General features: G+C 37.3%; 1 protein-coding gene across 1 annotated transcript in view; it reads left to right on the top strand.

The window, feature by feature from the left end:
* LOC102870738 (mitochondrial inner membrane protease subunit 2-like) overlaps window positions 1-8,552 on the top strand; it is a 1,092,157-nt gene extending 1,083,605 nt beyond the window's left edge. The window contains exon 5 of the mRNA XM_006882643.1: window positions 8,433-8,552. Coding sequence (XP_006882705.1) covers window positions 8,433-8,552 — 120 coding nt within the window. The remainder of the gene's footprint in view (window positions 1-8,432) is intronic.
* Window positions 8,553-20,911: the final 12,359 nt, after the last annotated feature.

Here is a 20,911-nt window from a genome sequence, read left to right as displayed (position 1 = left end):
GTCATATTATGTACCTGATATGAAAGTGACATTCAGGAGTAGGGTCTTGTATTTCTCTTGATAACACCTGATCTCTTCATGTGCTGTGGTCATCCCTGCCTCAGCAGTGATTGTCATGGAAACATTCCCTTTTTGGTAACCTGGTCCAGAAAGAATTGGTTTCTCTTTTCAAGGCAACACCAGAGAAGTGTTTCCGGGATAAGTCTGTGGGTGGATTGATGTTGTGTTCTGTAAGATTTTAGTGTAGGAAAAAGACAAATACACTGAATCAGGATACGTTATTCAAATAGCCACTTGGGACTCATCCTAAAACACTGAGAGTTCATTGTTCTTCCTTATTGTTGTTCATTTGCCTTGGAGGCAAATAGTGATAACCCAGGCAGTTGGAAAAAATTTTCTTTGCTTTTGTAATATGAAAGCACATTCTTGAGAAGAGGCAGTAAATGTTTTGTAAAGATTTAAAATCTATGTGTCATGTGTGTGTTGAATTGCATATTATACCCTTTAAAATTATTTTAAAACTAGAGGACATTTCTTTGGTAGGAGTAGTTTGCAGTTCAACATTAGTGACAGTGGAAGTCCTAACACCACTTAATGTTGTTTCATAAATAGATACCCATGCTTCTCTTAATGAACTTATAAAATTCCCTTGAGTTGAAAATCATAAAATACAATGTTTTCACATTTAAGCTTTTTTCAATGACCATTCACTTATTAAGTAAATGTTCATTGCCAAAGTTCCAATCTGTGCAAAACAGTGTGTGTTCATTTAGAAGACAGCAAAAGTAAGATTGAGTGGTCTGTCCTCAGAGATGCTCTAGAATCTGGAATGCAGGCCTCTTGAATTGACAGACTGGCCCTCAGGCTTTTGTCTACTTTTTCAAATAAAGTTTTATTGAACTAAAGAGTCTATGTGCTTATGTACTCTCTGTAGCTACTTTTGTGCTATATAATAGCAGAACTGAGTGCCAGCAACAGGGGCTACATCTCCTAATCCTGAATTATTGAATATCTAGCTCATTCCAGGAAGTTTAAAGACTCTTGCTGTGAACATGTAAACATAAATAACTACATTAAATAACCAGGGGAAACAAAACATTGTAGTGAGAGGATTTGGACTTTTGCACCCTGCCAATTTCTAATTCTGATGCTATTATTTAAATGTCTTGTGACTTATCATACTAATGAGTATCTCTGAACCTTAGTTTCTATTTTTAAAGTTGAAATAATAACAGGGGTAATGGGGATGGGTGTGCCGAAGACGATGAGGTGTGCTCAGCCTAGAGCAGGATTCAGAGCTGTTGTACCAAAAGGCCAGCAGTTTGAATCCACCAACCACTTTGTTAAAGATGACAATCTTCTCCCATAAAGATTTGCAGCCTTGGAAACCTAATGGGAGGTCACTATGAGTTGGAGACAACTCAATAGTAATGAGTTTGGCTTTGGGTTTTTAATATTTATGAGGAGCCTTGATAGCCTCCAAGGTTAAGTGTGGGGGTGCTGACTTAGAGGTCAAGAGTTCAAGGCAGCTGCTCTAAGGGAAAAAGATGAAGCAGTCTCCTTTCTTTAAGATTTACCACTTCAATTATGCTGAGTGAGCTAACTCTGTCTCATAAGGACAAATAGTGCATATGATCATTATTGTAGAAATAGATAACTAGTAAAACACGTATGAGAATCCAAATGGGGGAAACTGGAGGCAAAGAGGTAAGGCTGGACAGGGGTTAAACCATAGCGTTGCACACTTTGATGGGTGGAAGACAAAAGGGAAATAGGAAAAATCTGACGGGGATCTGGAAAGACAGGTTATAGTAGGCCTAGTGTAATGGTTTCATTTTATAAAATGGATTCATTTTGTAAAACATAATGAATGTGTACGAAACGTGATGTGAGTGAAGAATAGTGTAACACAATGTATATGAACTTTGTAAGCAGACCAATGTCAAACAAAATTTTAAACAAACAAAAATATCCTTTATTTAAGCCTATAAAAACCATTTACCATTTCAGAAACCAAGGGAGGACCAGGTGAAATAGACTTGACAGCAGTGAGTTTTGGGTTTAAACCACAGATTGATGGATTGCTGATGGAATAGTCTATTATATGCTGGGCTGCTAGCTGAAAAATCAAGGTTTGAATCTACCAGCAGCTCCAGGGCATAAAGATCATGCCTTCACCTCACCTCACTGAGATTTATAAAGTCAGAAACCTAACAGAAGTATCACTATGAGTCAGAGTCAACTTGATATTTTGAGGTTTAATAAATGTACAAAGCACTCATGACAATAGTCACTGTAAACTGAATGTTACAAAGATTTGATGGTTAGGAGGGTGGCCATATATCTTGAGGCTAAACTGGTTTAACTGACTGTCCAGGATAATCACTAGCAGTCCTTTATATTCTTTCTTCTTGTTATGTGCCGCCAAGTCACCTGCGACCCACAGCGGCACTATGTACAGCAGTTCTGAACCCTGCCCTGTCCTGACCCAGTCTCACTGACTCCAATACACCACCCCCTGTTGCTCCAGTTACCATATCAAACCATCTCATCCGGGGTCTTCCTCTCCTGCACTGTCCCTCCACCCTTCCAAGCATGATGTCCTTCTCCAAGGACCTCCTGGCCACAAGCCCAAAGTATGTGAGATGGAGCTTCAAAACCCCTGCCTCCAAGGAAAGACTTGGTTTCACCCTCTCCGAGACAGACCTATTTATATTCTTTACTGTTCCAACTTAAATCATAGACTTAAACTAATTACAATTGTAATTATCTCCGTCTCCCCCCCCCACCCGCGACTCAAACTGTAATGTTTTATTTCAAAAATAAAGGAAACAAATATGACAAAAAGGAAATGGCACCCCCAGTTACTAGTATTTGTTAGTATCTATTTTTAGTACTTTAGTAAAAGAAAGGAGGGGGAAACACATCTCATAAAAAGGCCTTTAGTCTGGGGAGAAGGGAGCTCTGTGACTTTCAGCCTTGGAAATACTCTAAAGGGTCAGTTCCAAATGAGGGCAATGAGTTATTTGAGAGCCTTGTCTGTAGAGCACAGCCTCCAGGAAAGGAAGGACAAAGGTTTTGGGTTAGACAAGGGCAAAAAGGAGGGCTATTAAAAGATGGGATGTGTGCAGTTAAATGCTGACAGGAAAGTGTACATATCTCGGCACAAAAGTCTTCTGGGGACAGTACACCCCCAAAGCCTTTGCCTTCTACAGGAGGAATCTGATGGGGGGGGGTGAGAAGGAAGTGGCTTGGACGTTGGGGACCATGGAAAGAGGGTTATGCTTGCCTCTGGGCCAATGTCGCAGATGGGACTTTGAAGATTTGGAGGCGTCTGCAAGGGGAATAGGACCTGGGGTCACCAGGAGATAGGAAGAGGATACAGACAATCCAAGGCACAGAAACAACCTTGTAGGGAGACGCCGGGTGAGGTTATGGATCAGTCAGGGGACCTCAGAGCAAAGGCTGAGAGCAGTGTGGGCAATGGATGAGCTAGGGCCATGGCAGAGGGTGAGCCAGGCCAGGAAACCCAGGAGAGGAAGCCTCCAGGGTAAGAAGTGTGAGTAATGGGGCTTGAGAGGCCTTCAGGGAGGGAGGCACAGGCAGGACTCACACCAGCACTGGGAAACCCAAAGCTAGCTATCTCCCCAGCTGGGCCCACACCGATGAGCTCATTTTTATAAGATGAGGAGCTAAAGTGATTTAAAGATTCTAAGTGCTCTAATAGGAAAGTCAATAATAAAATGCTTTTTTAAAAAAATTTTGGGCTTGTTCTCATAACCACAAAATTTTTATGGCTCCTTTTATTTATTACTAAAATTCATTTTCCTAACAAGTAGGGTGACCCAACAGAGTGTGGAAACTATAGAACAATCTCATTGATTTCACATGTAAGCAAGATTCTGCTGAAGATTATCCAAAAATGATTGAAACAGCACATTAGCAGAGAACTGCCAGAAGTCCACGCTGGGTTTAGAAGGGGTCGTGGTACTAGGGATATTGTAGCTAATGTTAGATGGATCTTACCTGAAAGCAGGGAATACCAGAAGAATGTCTATCTGTGTTTCATTGACTATGCAAAGGCTTTTGACTGTGTGGATCATAACAAACTGTGGCTGACTCTGAGAAGAATGGGAATCCCAGAACACTTGATCGTGCTAATGTGAAACCTATACTTGGACCAAGAGGCAGTCATCAGAACAGAGCAAGGAGACACTGCATGGTTCAAAATTGAGAAGGGCGTGTGTCCTGTCTCCATACCTTTTCAACCTGCATGCAGAACAGATTATCCGGGAGGCTGGGCTCTATGAGGAGAAATGCAGCATCAGGATTGGTGGAAGATCTATCAACAATCTGAGTTATGCAGATGACATAACCCTGCTTGCTGAAACTGAAGGGGACCTGAAGTGCTTGCTGCAGAGGGTCAAGGACTGCAGCCTTCAATATGGATTGAGGCTCAATGTCAAGAAGACAAAGATTCTCACCACTGGACCAACATCCATCAGGATGGATGGTGAAGAGATTGAGATTGTTCACAGCTTTAGTTTGGTTGGCTCCACACTTAACACTGTTGGCTCCAGTAGGCAGGACTTTAAAAGACTTATTGCGAGGGAAAAGTCTGCTGTTAGGGACCTCTCCAAAGTACTGAAGGACAATAGTGTCTCTCTGGAGACTAAGGTGTGTCTGATACAGGCCATGGTCTTTGCTATCACTTGTTATGCATCAGAGAGTTGGACAGTGACTAGGGAGGATAGAAGGGGAACTGATGCCATTGAGCTGTGGTGCTGGAGAAGAGTGTTGAATGTACCCTGGACTGCCAAGAAAACAAACAGATTGATTTAGTGTGTTTTGTTGTTATATTTTAAAATTTACTTACTTTAAGTATTTATTTATACTCTAAATGTAAGTGATTGAAGGAGAGTCAAACATTAGACTCTAAAGAGGTAGAAAAGGAGAGGAGGATCAGATTTCAATAATATATTTCTTTGGTTGGTCAAAGTGTTTTACCTATTTGAGGAGGGGAAACAATGTGAATGCTCAACCATCTACATCTCTTTATCTTTTTAATAACAAAAATTTGCACCACTAGCCCCTTCAACACATATACTCACACACCCTTCTTTACTGTTTCCTAAGTGAGTACGGGGAGATCTTGTAGAACTGGCTATCAGCAAAGTGTTCCTTTTTTCATGTGTATTGCTTGTTGATGGATCTGATTGCATCAGGAAGATGGAGATTTAGCAGTCCAAGTGGGTTGACCATGCTAGTGAACGCAAGGGGTTCTTTCCACAGTCACTCACCAGTAAGACAGATGGACTGTAGTATCCAAAGCACTTTATTGAAGATCTGGGAGAACAGAGAGAATCCTCTCAAAATAAAGGCCTCCCAGTCTAAGGATGGTTATTGGTTTTTATACTTGGATTAGGTGTTAATCTTCTTAACAGATTACTACAGCGAACCAAAGAATAAACAAATGTGTCTTGGAGATGGTGCATCCAGAGTGTTCTTTGGAGGCTAGGATGAATGATGTGGCTTTACCTCACATACTTTGGGCATGTTGCTAGGAGGGGCTATTCCTTGGAGAGGGACGTGATGCTGGAAAGGGCAGAGCATAGGCAAAGGGGAACTTCAACCAGAGAGATTGACTGGAGACTGTCACAATGGACTCTAATGTGTCAGGAAGTGTGAAGATGGCACAGGATAAGACTCTGTTCAGATCTGTTGTTCATAAGGTTGCTAGTAGTATACTGACTCAAGGACACCTAACAACAAGAAGTTCAAAGCTACAGGACTTTTACATTCAAAAGAACAGTCTACATACAGTTACTAGTAAACAGACAACTTGTGCTTTAGTTTGCGTGTGACTAAAAAAAACCAGTTTCAAAAAGTAATGCTAATTGAGGAAAGATGCAGTTCTCCTTCTGGTAAACAGGCATCTTCAGGTACAGCTCACATCTGACTTAGAAAAAGGCAACTTTAGGATTCTTACATACAGTGTCTAGTTAACACACAACTTGGAGTACAGTTCACATACGACTGAGAAAAGACAAATGCTCATTCAGTGAAAGATGCATTTCTCCTCCTGGCAAACAGACAGTTTAAGGTACTCTGCATGACTCTAGAGAAGTTACAACAGGGTCTGAAGACCAAACAAATATTAATTAGATGGTTCAACCAGCTTTGCAGGCTGAAAGTACATTATGTCAGTTTTAGAACTATACCATATGTTGGAATAATTCTGAACTTATTAACACCACCCTATCAACCATATCTTGGATTGCCCAGAAGAGTCCTGTGTTACCCTTATCCTGACTTATCACCCCCTTTGATTTCAGAAGTGTCTAATTTGAACATTAAATCATATGTGGTCCTGAAACAGAATCAATTAAATTGACTGTCTACTGAAGTAAATTAATGACTTATTTGTGGCCCTTGGTTAGATTCTGATTTTTTAAAAAAAAATAATGGCTATAGAAGACATCATTGAGATAATGGAGAAATTTTATTATAGGGCATATATCCAGTATTATTGTGTATGCTCTGAATACCTTTAACATTATAACAGTAGTATATTTTAGGTAGGAAGTGGTCTTAATTCTAAGGAGATACATGTCAAAGTATTCAGGAGTAAAGTCAGCATAATGTCAACAATTTCCAAATGATTTTGAGAAAGGGTATATTCATTCCTCATTGCCAGTCAATGTGGGTTATCAGCACAACCTTCTAGGGACTAGACCACCAGAACTCCCAGTGGGTGTCCATACAGACTACTATTACTTATTACTTATTGTCAAGTCAGAACTATCTCAGAGATGACCCTCTAGCAGGGTTTCAGAGGCTGTGAGTCTCACAGGAGGAGACTGATTACCCTTCTTTTTCCTGAGAAGCAGCTGTTAGATTAGAACTGTCAGAGAGGTGCCATTTTTTGATTAGCAGAGCAGCTTTGTATAAACTATACCATCAGAGTCCCTACAGACACACATACATAAAAAGAGAAATGAACACAGCACCTGGATTATACATGACACATTTTGGTAAATACAGCTATGTGTTGTTTTATACCCCATTTCACATTTTCTCTAGGTTCGATTTTCAAATAACTCATCAGAGAGAGAAACAAACAAAGGAACAACACTTTTTGGACCTGTGGGTCTCTTGCTTCCCTTCAGATTTTGTTGTTTGCATTTCTTTTTCTTTTGAAACAATTTGTTTCTGATTATCTCTTTGGTAGTCTCTCCTTTAGCATCTCAATGCTTACTTTTGAGTGTCTGGGTCATGTCATTTTTGAGTGTAGTTGTTAATACAAGAGCTGATGAAAGGAATGTTTGTACGCTAATCTCTGTGGCAGCTCCAATTTATAGGTAAGTGAAAATAAAATGTAGTCATTTACATGCTTACAGCTTTAAGGTTTAGGGTTGGCACTCAGTAAATGTGTGTAAATGTGAGTGTATTTCCTGCGAGGCCACATTCCATTAAAGTAGTGTAGCATGGGAAGAACAACACAGATTCCCGTCCCTCCTCTCATACCTGCCGTTAGCTCTCATGGTGCCACCTGGTGACCTCGTGCATAACAGAATGAAACATTGCTGTGTTCTGCACAGTTCTCACAATTGCTGACGTGTTTATAACTCTCATGCCAAACTGCCTCACAGAAGGACACCATATGTGTGACACTCATGGGATCTAAAATTCCCAGCATCACACCAGCATACAAGCCACATACCACAGCAAACCGATAGCACCATGCACCGAGGGAGGATCATCTTTGAGGATGGGTTGCTACTGTACATTTTAAACAAGCCTGCCACATACGTTTGTATCTGCTGTTTAGAACCACTGACTTAAAATGTCTTTGAAGATTCTCTTCTTGTCACTATTCTCAGCCTTAGAGCCCATGGGAAATATTTCCTTCCTTTACCTCCTCTTCTGTCCTAACATTAAATCATCAATAATTATTTCTTATCTGCCATGGTCACATTTTATTTTTATCTCTCCCACTTCTCCATCCCAATAACAAGTAACTGCCAAAACATGACATCTATTGTTCATAGAGTCACAATGAGTTGCAGTCAACTTGACAACACATAACAGCAATATTCCCATCCCACCAACTTGAACTTGCCCACTGACTAACTTCATCGTACAAAGATTTGACGCTTCACTTCCATAGTTTACAGCCTAAAAATCCCTATAGGGCAGTCGTGCTCTGTCCCAAAGAGTTACTGTGAGTTGACATCAACTCAACAGCATCCAACAACTACAGAAACACATACGAAGCATTTAGACAAGTGCCACATGTATTTACTATCTTTAGTACTATTATCATCCTCCTCCTATAAAATGTCAGACCAAATTTATGTTTACAAGACGGTAAAGATTCTTTTTCTTCATCAATTTCTTTGTTGTTGTCTTTGTGTCTCTTGTGAATCCAGGTTTCCCTGGGACTTCTCCATGCCCATGCTACACACATCTTATGGCCTCCAGAGCGCTGGCAGAAATTGGAATCTGTTCTTCCTCCAGAGCGCTTACCAGTCCAGATCAAAGAAGAGTGATTCCATGGCTCTACCTGACTGGTGGCATTGGGAAGTCAGCACCATCACCAATTATAGGATGCAGAGACAAAGAACAGTATTCCAAAGAGAAAAGCTTTCATTCAACCTGGTGATGCTATGCTATGCCAGAAACATAACATTAAGATGATGTATACATTATTAAATGAAAGAAATCCTTGATATTGCTACTTGATTTGAGTGTTAAATTGTGATAACCTATTGTCCAATGCCAAAAAATACCCAGAGGTTTATGGATATGAAAGTATCTTGCACACATGTCTCAAAGGGTCTAACTTTGAGGTTATAAGTGTTTGTTCTTTTTCACTGGCAAAGTTTGGGTTAGGTGCTAGCTACCGAAATGAGCATCTTTTTCATGGGGGGGGGGTAATTAGTTGAAGAGGCTTTTCTTTATATTTAAAAGGTAAGGTAGAGATATATGTATCTGTATTATACATATAGTGAAAGATATTATCTTGTGAGTTGCAGTATCTGAAATGTGATGGTGACAATTTAGGAAGAACAGGAAAGCAATGTAAAAATAAAACACTGGTTTGCTCAAGTCCTGTGTTTGGTCTTTCATTTTCCTCTAACCAATACACCCATTTCTAAGGAATCTGCTATCTCTTTGGGAAGTAATGGAGACCCAGTTACGCTCAATATTCCAATGCCTTCAGACCTTTCTTATTGGTCCTTTTAAATTCAAAACTTCTGAGTAATTTCATGCCTGCTCACACTGATGAGTAAACCTATTTATCAGCATTAAATCACGGTTTGGTAAAATGTTCTGAATGAAGTGGGAAAAATCACTCTAGATCAAACAAGCCGCATCCACCCCCACTGTCAACGAATTTTCAGTGTTCCTGTCTGCATAACACTGAAGTCATCAATTCGAAAGTGGGGCTCACCGTAGAACAATGAATTCTGAAATTCATATAGATGAGATAAATCCCTGTATCTCAGTCTATAGTTATGAAGCTTTTATTTCTTCCTTTTTTCTCCACCTGCTGATCAGAAGGCAGTACTAACAGAAGCAGAGTCTGTGGATCAATGCATTGATAGTCTGCTCTCTTTTTCTTCTGTTTATGGGCAGAAAGGATCTTAAATAATGACCAGCAGTCTTTCAGATACAGGTGCTATATTCATCCTTACTTACCAGGAAACAGAAAGTACAAAAAAAAAAAAAAAAAACAACAGGAAGCATAAGCACATTAGAACATTCATTGCTGCTATAATTCGTTAATATCATTATAGTTTATTTAACAAACACCAATGAGTGATTGACTAAGGTTGGTCAGAATTACTTTTTTAAAAAGGAAATCTGCTTAAAATCTTCTAATGGCTTGCCCTCAGCCCTCTCAATTTTTCACTTCTATTTCCCTGTGTTCCCTAGCTTGAACCTCATGTTCTGCCTTTAATGACATCAATGCCTCAAATAGTTTATCACCATCTCATGGCTTGTAATCATGGCTTAATATAATACTTTATAAGGACATGTAATTCCCTTGTAAAGTAATAAGTTATAGCTTAATACATTTTTAATTTCTATTAACAGAATTAACATTTGTTTTATAATTTGCTTTATTTTAAAATGGCAAAAAATGTTTTTTATCAGTTAGATATCAAACTTCTTAGAAAGAATATTTAAATAAATTAACATAAATCAAGCAGAATCACAGAAAATATATTAATAGGAGGGAAATACTTTAGGCATGTAATTCTGAGTATAATAGTAGATATAACATGTTCCTGAGACTTTAACTTAACAAGCTTCCCAGAAGACCTTGCAAATGTAATTTATCTCTTTCTTTATGTACATACATGTATATATACACATATATGAATATGTATGTGTGTAAATATATGTATATTCACATTCACAAGACATTTAGAGATGGTTGCTTTCTCTCCCTGTTGGTATTACACAGTGAACTATTATAGTTGCATCACCTTGCCTTATCCACTTTCTTTTTCCATTCCTCACTATTACTCACATAGTCAGATTCCATTTCTTTTTAAAGATTGCCAAGTTATCAGCTCTGTTCTCACTCTGTTAAGCAGGCTTCATGCCAATTTATAGTCTTTTCCTTTTCATTACAACTTTAAATTTCCATAGGGTGAGTGTGAAGAAGAAATGAGGCTTTGATTTTTGTAAAGTTTTAATAGCAAGAGAATTCTCTTATGAAGTTAGTTTCAGAGTATATATTAATGACTGCATTATAGTCTAATATATAATATATAGATAGATATGTTTGTGTGTTTATGTGGTCTTTATATTTCTAGGAATATTACTTCAATAAATCTACTGAGTAATAGAGTTCTTCTGTCATAAAACACATAGGGAAAGTTTTTAAGGATTCCAAAAAAACAAACAAGTCTGTCTTGGAGAGCTGAAACCAGGTTGTTCTTGGGAACAAAGATTTTGGAACTCTGGCTCACACACTTTGGGCATGTTCCTAGAAGGGACCAGTCCTTGGAGAAGGACATCATGCTTTGAAGGGTGGAGGATCAGCACAGGAAGACCCTAGAAGAGGTAGGTTGACACAATGACTGGCAATGGGGGGCTGGTTGTCAGAGACAGTGAGATTGTCTCAAGATAAGGCAGAATTCAGAACTATTGGTTCATAGGGTCTCTGAGTTGTAATCAACTCGACCTCATGTACTAACAACTAGGATTCTTGCTTAAGGACTTAAAGTCCATGGAAGCATATCGTAAAAATATCTTAAAATAACTGGCAGAACTAAAAATTAAGAAATTAAGAACTTACTCTGTTTTATAGCATGACAATAAATTTGAAAACTATTTTATGTCTTAAAATAGCAAAACTTTAGCTCATAAGATTCCATTTTTACTTTATAACCTTAAACTATTGGTTATGTCATGGAGTATGTCATGCTCTTCTCTGTAGTCACCACCAACCATGCCAGTTTGCAGTTTCTTTTCTAAGTCTTTGGCCATTTAGTTTCTGTTTGTATGACATTTAAACACTATTAGACTAATTGAAATGTATACCTTTAGGTGGTTAAATTTGAATCATAATTGGATATTCAATATACTTGTATTAATAACTTGAATAGGGGACACTTGGCTTCTATGTTTCCCTTTAAAAAGTTATTCATAGCTATATTTTTAATCAGTGGTGTGTGTAATATCTTTGCACAAATTTATTGCTGAATTACTTTGTGATTCTATTTCTAGTCATGCCTTGCTTCATATCCATGGTATCATCTGTGAACCAGAACATTATGAGATTTGGATGTTAGGCAAATACTGTTTTCTATAGAAGCAGTCACCAAATTATGAATAAATTCTTTTCCTGAATCTGTTCTTAAGTCTAATTTGTAAATAAGTTGGAAAAGTTACATACAATTTAGATGTAATCTGTATCTATTATCAGTTAAATGTTGTCTTAGTATAAAAAGAGTGAGATCAAAGTGGGACAGCAACATCTGACCTCCACTAAGTCCATCAGGAGGAAGAATCCCCATTTCTGGGAAGTCGGGCATATCTGCATGTACTTCTATCATTTCTAACAATCTCTGCCATTGCTGTCACTTTGTTTACTATTACATTCAATCATTTGTTGCAATGATAACACACAATTCACAAAGAATAGTCACAATTATGGAATTTTTTGAGGAAGTAACAGATGACAAATAATTTAGATCATGAACTATTTAAATTTCTTAAGCCAGTATAGCTTCATCTCTGGCTTTCTTATAGGTGGGCATCCCTCTTCAGCCTCCAGGCACTGGACCAGTGTTAAAAAGCTCTATTTGAAAAAAGTCCTGGACCAGATGGCTTCATGGCTGACTTCTACCAAACATTGAAAGATCTCTTACCAATTCTACTTACACTATTAAAAAAGAAATAGAAGAAGGAATCATAATAACAAAAACAGGCAAAAATATCACCAAAAGAGAAAATTACAGACCAATATCTCTCATGAATATAGATGCAAAAATCCCTAACAAAATCCTAGCCAATAAGAATTCAAATTACACTAAAAAAAAAGAAGAAAGAATTCATCATGACCAAGTTCATAACAAGTATGCAAGGATGGTTCAACATAAGAAAAACAATCATCATAATTAACCACTTTAACAAAGCAAAGAACAAAAACCACATGATACTAGCAATTAATACAGAAAAGGAATTTGCAAAAATTCAATATCACTTCCTGATTAAAACACTCAGCAAAGTAGGCATAGAAGGGGATTTCCTCAACACAGTGAAAAGTAGAAATGCAAAATCAAGAGCCAATATCCTTCCCAATGAAGAAAGACTAAACATATCTTCCCTGAAAACAGGGACCAGATAATGATGTTCATGTTCATCACTCCTGTTTACTATTGTATTGGAAGTACTTGTTAGGAAAGTATGAGAGAAGGAAATAAGAGGTATTAAGATTGGTGAAGAAGTGACTAAGCTGTGGTTATATGCAGTTGATATGATAGTGTACATAGAAAACTGCACGACTCAACAAAAAAACTATTAAACCTAGTAGACCAATTAAGTAGAGTGGTAGAATAAAACATTAATTTACAAAAGGGATTCCTCTACAGTAGCAAAGACAACGCAGAGAAGGAAACCGAGACACCAATACCAACCACAAATTGAGATACTTAGGAATAAGCCTAACTAGAAGCTTGCTTGCCAAAACTGAGTAGGGCTTGAGGCATTTGCTGCAGAGGGCAAAGGACCATGGCCTTCAATATGTATTAAAACTCAACATCAAGAATACAAAGATTCTAACCACTGGGCCAACGTGCAATACTATGATAGATGGAGAAGAGATTGAGAGTGTCAACAATTTCAATTTGCTCAGTTCCACAATCAACATTCTTGGTACCAGCAGTCAGGAAATAAAAAGATGAATTACATTAGGAAAATCTGCTGTCAGAGACTTCTCTAGAATACTGAAGAACAACAGTGTCAGTCTGGAGACCAAGGTGCACTTGATCCAAGTCCCTGACTGGGACCATCTAAAGATTAAATCCTTGTGTGCATCAAAAATTTTTTCCAATAGAGTGAAAAGAAAATCTGCCTGGAAAAAAAAACATTTGGCAATACCATCTCAGACAAGGATCTTGTAACAAAAGTTTACAGTATCCTACAGGGCCTCGGGAAGAAAAAGACTGATAACCCACAGATTTCTATGTGGTTAGCTGTTGCTGAAATACACATTATATTACTATGATTGTATTAATACTATATGTTGGCATTTAAAGACTTAAATCCTTCATGTTGTTGCTGTTACGTACTGTGAAGTTGGAACCAACTGATAGCTGACCCTCTAGCAGATTTTCAGAAGTTGTAAATGTGGAGAGAGGAGATTGTCCATCTTTCTCCCAAGATGCAACTGGTGGATTCAAACTATGTGAGTTTGGATTGGCAGCTCAACTCCTTACCTCTAAGCTACCAGAGTCCTGAGAAATCCTTCATATAACTCTATAACTTGATTTGCATACTTTTGGTGAGATTGTAATTAAAGAGAGAGATTTCCCCTAGCTCTGATTTAGTACCTAAATTGAAATGCCTACCTCTTCTGAAGTTCAAGAGGTTTTTGTATCTTCTCCAATTTCTTGCAGCAGCCATGTGCCATTCAATCCAAATTGGAGACCTTAGAGCTAAACCTAATTTTTCTCATTAAGTTAGGTAGCTATGAGTATACATTACCTTTTTATTGAATTTCATTTTCATATGATTTTTTTAAAGTAAGGTCATTGAATCTTCTAAATGGGATCAAGTTGCTGAAATGATATAATAGTCTGGCATATGCCTAGTAGATGAGATAATTTAAATGTTTTGGGCTTTTTATATCTCAATTTTTGGTTTCTTGTTATTTCTCACTTTCCCTTTGAGCGGGAATAAAGTATTAATGTTTGCTAAAGTGTTGCTTTCTTAGGAAATTTTCTCGTACTAATCTAATCTTATTTATCCCCAAAATTCTTTATAAAAGGAAAGAAAGATTCCAAAGACCTGCATGTTCAACTCATCACTATGACACGATATAGTGGTAATTTCCAAGAAACTACCCTACATAATGATGATGATGATGATGATGATAATAACTACAGATGTTACTTACTGAAGACCTCCCATACACTTAAATTTTTGGGGGGGACGGGGGGAATGGATTATTCTTTTTCTTTTTAATTAATTTCAATGAACATTTACAGAGATTTTGGATTTCCATTCATTCGTTGTTGCACTTTTCTCCCTGCCCACCCCACCCACACCCCCAGTTCGCTCTTCTCCTTAAAGCAAAAGAAAAACTCCTTCATTGGAATACAATCCCTCTGCCCGCTCCCCCCCAGTATACTCCACTCTGCAACCCTCATTCAGATACTTAGATGTTTTGATCACTGACTTATACATATCATTTAATCCTCTTAGCAATGCCTATTTAAGATATATGTTATTATCCTTATCATTGAGAAGGCTGACACTGGAGAAGTTAGATGGTTTGCCAAGTCTCCCATAGCCAGTAAATTGTAAGATATTGAAAGTTTCAAATCTACTACACTATGAGGCATACTCAACTTGATGAAACCTAACAACAACAAAATTAAGATGGAAACTCAGTGTCTGTCTGACAGTGAAGTTTTTTCTCTTTCCTTTATCTCATTGGTTTTCCAACTTGAATGACTGCCATATATCCTGGGGTTGCTTTTTGTTTGTTTTTTAAATACAGATAATCCTAGATTCTGATTCAACTAATTTTAACCCATGTGGTGTTTGACGCAAAAGCAGTAAACTCTTTCATGTAAGTCCTTAGAGAACTTCTTTTCTCATCTTTGTTGAGTCACATTCTCCTGGAGCATTTAACAATGCCCCGGGGAAAGATGGACATATGTTTTTTAGTAGTATTACTTCCTTTCTAGATAGTAAAAATTTTATGTTTGACTTATATTTTATTATTTTTTTTTTTAAAAAGAGATGTTTTACCAATGTCTAAAGGTGGATAGTTTTAATCTGCAGCCCTCAGGCCTGATTTCAATTGTTTTTGGTCATTCTGCTAAGTGGCATAGCACTGGTCTGCTGTGATGCTAAACACTGTGACACTGATGTTTGAAATGTTACAATGATTGTTTTTGGTCAAAGGATCTTCTAAGTGGTATGGCAGTAGTCTATTTCCTGTACAAAGGTAACTCTTGAGGCTAAACACCATGACACTGATGTGTCAAATGTGATAATGGTTACCCACGTTTTGGTGGAGCTCCACGATTAAAACAAGCTTGGAAGCAGAAGTGGCATCCACTTCTGAAATAGCTTTCCTCTGGAAACTCTATAAACTTGAAGAAATGACCGAAGTTATACAAGTGCTCAGGTCTTTCATTCATAGGGTTGCTATGAGTCATTTACAACTCGATGGCACTTAACAATAACAACAACAACTTTAATAAAGTTCACTTCCACATCTATAAATCCAGTGGGTCAATTCTAAGTAATCAGAATCTGTTAAGTGTCAAAACGTGAATGACTCTAACAAGTTAGAGGTACTTTGGCATGTGTTAGCTCTGGTGGTACGGTCCTTAGGGAGCTGCCTTGGTAACCCAAAGGTGAAGAAGGCTCTCGGTTCAAATCCACTAATCTCCCTGTGAGAGAAAGAGGAATCTCCTTCCATGCAATTTACAGCTTCCGAAAGCACAATAGAACGTCAGCTATGAGTTGGTTCTGACTTGACGGCAAAATGTGGTCTTGTATTTTTTTTGGTCTTTTACAAATGGAGCTTTGCTTGCATAATCCATCAAGTGCTGTTCTGCTAGTTCAGAGACCACATCTCTCTGGAAATTCAAAGCTACCAGTGGCTCTGACTCCATGGGAAAAAGATGGGTAATCTACCTCTTGTGCTTTTTAAAGCCTTAAAAGCCCAGAGGAAAGATGGCTGTGAGTTCGATCCTATTCTGTGTTAGTGAGTCTTGAATTATTTCCAATCCTTTGATTTCAACAAAATTGAAGGAAGTTTAGATCAGGCCCACCTTAGGCTTCAAACTAACATTTTAGCATTTTCGAGACATCCTTGACAGATTTTCCCAGTGAAACTCATCTTTTGATTTCTTGACTGTTGCTTCCATGGGTGTTGATTGTGGATCGATGTAAAATGAAATTCTTGACAATGTCAATCTTTTATTCATCTATTATGATGTCACCTATTGCTCTGGTGGTTGGTAAGGATTTTTGTTTTGTTGAGATATAATCTCAGTATTGAAGCTATAATGGTCTTTGATCTTCTGCAAAACGTGCTTCAGGTCATCTTCATTTTTTGCAAGCAAGATTGTGTCATCTGCATAACACTGGTTGTTAATAAGTCTTCCTCCAATCCTGATGCCACATTCACCATATATAGTCCAGCTTCTTGAATCGTTTGCTCAGCATACAGATTGAATATATATATGGAGAAAGGATACAACTCAGAGACACAATTTTCCAGATTTTAAACCGTGCAGTCCTCCCTTTCTTTGTCTGCTATGAGGTTTTCCATGAGCACAATTAGATGTTGTGGGATTTCCATTCTTTTCAATGTTATTCATCATTTGTTATAAACCACACAGTCAAATTACTTTGCGTAGTCAATAAAGCACAAACATTTTTATAGTATTCTGTATCTTAAACCAAGGTCCATTTGACATCAGCAATAATATTCCTTGTTCCATAGTCGCTTCTATAAAGCTTGAGTTTTTGGTAGTTCCCTGTTTATGTACTGTTCTATACATCAGAAATTTATTCCCATTCCCCTAAAAAGTAATCCTTGATTAATAATTATGTAATAATCCAGAAAAGATAAGTCATGAGTATTCAGAATATATGAGCTCAATCTACTCCTTATCTATGAGTCATTCATAGTGTAGTAGCCTGCGGGTTTCAGTGATTCTAGAAACTGTACCACCAGTATTTCAAATGCCAGTGCAGTCATCCATGGTGGATAAACTGCTGCAGAGCTTTCTCTCAGACTTAAATAGACAATGAGTAAGGACCGGGTAGCTTACCCTTAAAAAGCCTGGCCAATAAACAGCAGTGAAATGCTGTCTAATACAATGCCAGAAAATAAGCCCCTTATGTTAGAAGATATTCAAAATATGACTGAGAAAGTCCTGTCTCTGCAAAGAAGTCTTACTGTTATTATGAAGATGGGAGTTGCAGTTAAGAGATGAAAGTATGTTTTGCTTTGGACAGATCTGCAAAGGGTCGCTTTAAAGTGTTAAAGAATAAAGATGTCACTTTCAGGACTGGCCCAGGACATGGTGTGAAAGCTGGACAATGAATGCAAATGACTAAAGAAGAAATGATGCATTTGAGTCACGGTGCTAATGAAGGATATTGAATAAATCAACAACTACCAGAAGATTTAAAATCTCTTTCTCAGAGGAAGTATCGCCAAAATGCTTCTTGAAAGTAAGGATAATAACGTACATCTCACATAGCTGGACAATGTGATTGGAAGAAGTCAGTCCATGGAGAAAGACGTGGGACTTGGTAATCTAGAGGGAGAGGGACCTACCAGAAAGAAGGCCGTCAACAAGAGAACTTGGCAGAGGGCTGTAACAAGGCTCAAACAGCAACACTTGTGGGAAGGATAGAGGACTAGGTAGGATTTCATTCCGTTGTACATTAATTAGGTCACTATGCATTAGAACCAACAGATAGATTAATCTTCACCTTAACAACAACAGTAATATGAACCCAATAAATAAATGACTACATTTAAATTTTTATTCTTATTTTTCTTTCAGATAAATATAAGAAATTTATTAATATCTACGTACATTAAAACATTCTATAGTCAGATAAGCTTCTCTAAAAAAGAAGTGGGCTAGAAGTAAGTCTAGAAAGAAAATGATATTTAATTAATGGCTTTTAAAGGAAAAAATGTTTATGATCGTTATGAAATTACTATGGCATTTAGATCCCATAGCTCTATTTAAAAGAGAGATTTAACTGTCTTATTATAAAATGTTGATATTTTACAATATGCTGAATGTTATATTTTGCAGCTATTTAAACTTATGGAAAAAATTTCAGATGTCAAATTTTAAATGTGCAATAAGATTACCGCTTTTCAAAAATCGTAACCACAGAATGTTTGAAGGGTACAAGTAAGAATGAGTACTGGCCAGCAGCCACTATTAGTGTGTGTGTGTGTGTGTGTGTGTGTGTGTGTGTATCCATTTTGTTTTATTGGATTCTTCCCAAAAGATTATAATTAAATATATATTGGCTCTATAAAATGGATGGATGGGTTGAATGAGAAGCTATAACCAAAAGTAAAACTCTTAAGAGTTGAAAGGGTAGATGCCTGGTGATAATTTATGTATGTTCATGTATTTGCTAACATTTCATGTTAGTTTCTTTAAATCTGGAGCAATTTAATGAAAACTTCAACACCAGGTTTTTACACTCATTTAGAAGAAAATCACTTTTATTTTCAACCTTACTGAAGAGAAACCCAAAAACTCAGAGAGGAAGACATTAAGGATAATTCTTTCACCATTTTTGGCATTGCTAGATTTTGAACCATGGTTAGAATCAACGGCAGAGTCAACTAACATCTCTTATACACTAGTTACCAAGAAGTACAAAGTCATTTAAGGATAAGAACAGTATTTACTTTTAGCTGTCCCCTACTTCTTTAGTACAAGAATATATTTCTGTTTAAGATCTCCTAAATTACTCTGCTCATTGGCAGTGATATTAATGTGGAGAAACATATACAGACATTTTCAAATGGTCCCAAATTATTTTCCAGAAAGATAGTAATAATGCTATAGTCACCTCAAAACCATACCACAGAAGTGATGCTAATACCAAAAAGACAGACTTAACAGTCCTTTCTTGAATCTAAAGTAAAGACCTTAGGGACAAAACTTAATTTTACATATTCAGCTATTCTGAACTAGGAATAGCCATTGATTAAAAGTCTGTTTTCTTTTATTGCTAAAGATATATCTGTCTCACTATATATTGATAATAAACTATTTTAAATTTTTATTTTATATTGGTTTGCTTACAAACTTCATATACATTGTGTTTCACACTATCGTTCATTCACCTTGTGTTTCATGCAATCATTCCAATTCATTATATAAATTCATTATATAAAATTGTATAAATTCAATATATAAAATCAACATTGCACAATGCCTGCCGTGCACTGTCAACAAGATTAAGAATCAGATGGTTTCTTAAAAAGGAAAATCCAGAGAAGCAGAGAGATTTGCCTAAATTTATTTTCAAAATTAATATTTATATTTTTAAGTGGCTTTTTTATATGGTTAAACTCACTTAATTGCTTATTTAATGATGCTTTTATAACAAAGGTGATTTTATTTATCTAAAAATCCATTGAAAAGATTCTTCCTTAAGAAGGCAAATAAATTATATTGGAAGAATTATTGTTGTTGTGTGCCCCTGAGCTGGAACTGGCCCAGGGCTGATCCTCCAGGGGGTTTTCAGAGGTAGTTAACTGCTGGGGAGGAGCAGCCGGTGGATTTGAACCATGTGCCAGGATTGCTGCACAGCAATCTTCAACTCACACTCAGCTCACTGCCATTGAGTCAACTCTGACTTAACAGCAGGCCGCCATTAGGTTTCCAAGGCTGTAAATTGCAATGGAAAGAAACTGCCTTTCTCCTGGGGAACCACTGGTGGATTTGAACTTCCAGAGACAAAGCCTTTGGGTTAGCAATATACACTATAGACTAAGCTCACCAGGTTAATGTTGTTGTTGTTGTTGTTGTTGTTGTTGTGTGCTCTCAAGTTGGAGCAGACTCATAGTGGATCCTTTAGTAAGTTTTCAGAAGCAGTAAATTGCATGAGAGATTTTCCATCCTTCTCCCATGAAGCAGCTGTTGGATTCGAACCATAGGCCACTGGAATATACCAGTAGGACTCTTGTGTCACTGGAGCTCACTATAGGTTAATCTTAGCTGATCTAAATGGATTTTCGTGCTAATCTCCAGAGCATGGTGCTGCTCTGTGTACGACATGAAGGTAACCTCGGCTAATGCTGTTAAAGATAAATGGTGTTCCAGAACCATGAATCTATGAGTTGGATTAGGACATGATGAAGCAGCCTGTCAACATTTTTTCTTTTTTTTAATAAGAATTAGAGTATCCTTTTGTACTTGGGTTTTGATGGTTCCTGGGTTGTTTTTCTGTTTAAGATTGGAAGGTCAAATAGCTGTAATATGTCTGTATGGTTAACTTTCAATAAAAAAACTCCACCATAACTAGATAAGAGGCATCTTGTTAAGTCGATACTTTACATGCTTACATGAAAAGTATGGTTCAAGATATAGAAATAAAATGCATCCTCACGACTTATATCCAGAATTTATGAAATACTTGAGCACCACAA

This window comes from Elephantulus edwardii, unplaced genomic scaffold (genome assembly GCF_000299155.1).
Source record: "Elephantulus edwardii isolate Elephantulus edwardi_28Jun2011 unplaced genomic scaffold, EleEdw1.0 scaffold00022, whole genome shotgun sequence".
NCBI lineage: Eukaryota > Metazoa > Chordata > Mammalia > Macroscelidea > Macroscelididae > Elephantulus > Elephantulus edwardii.
The sequence above is the reverse complement of the archived record's forward strand: the minus strand, read 5'-3'. Positions and strand labels throughout refer to the sequence as shown.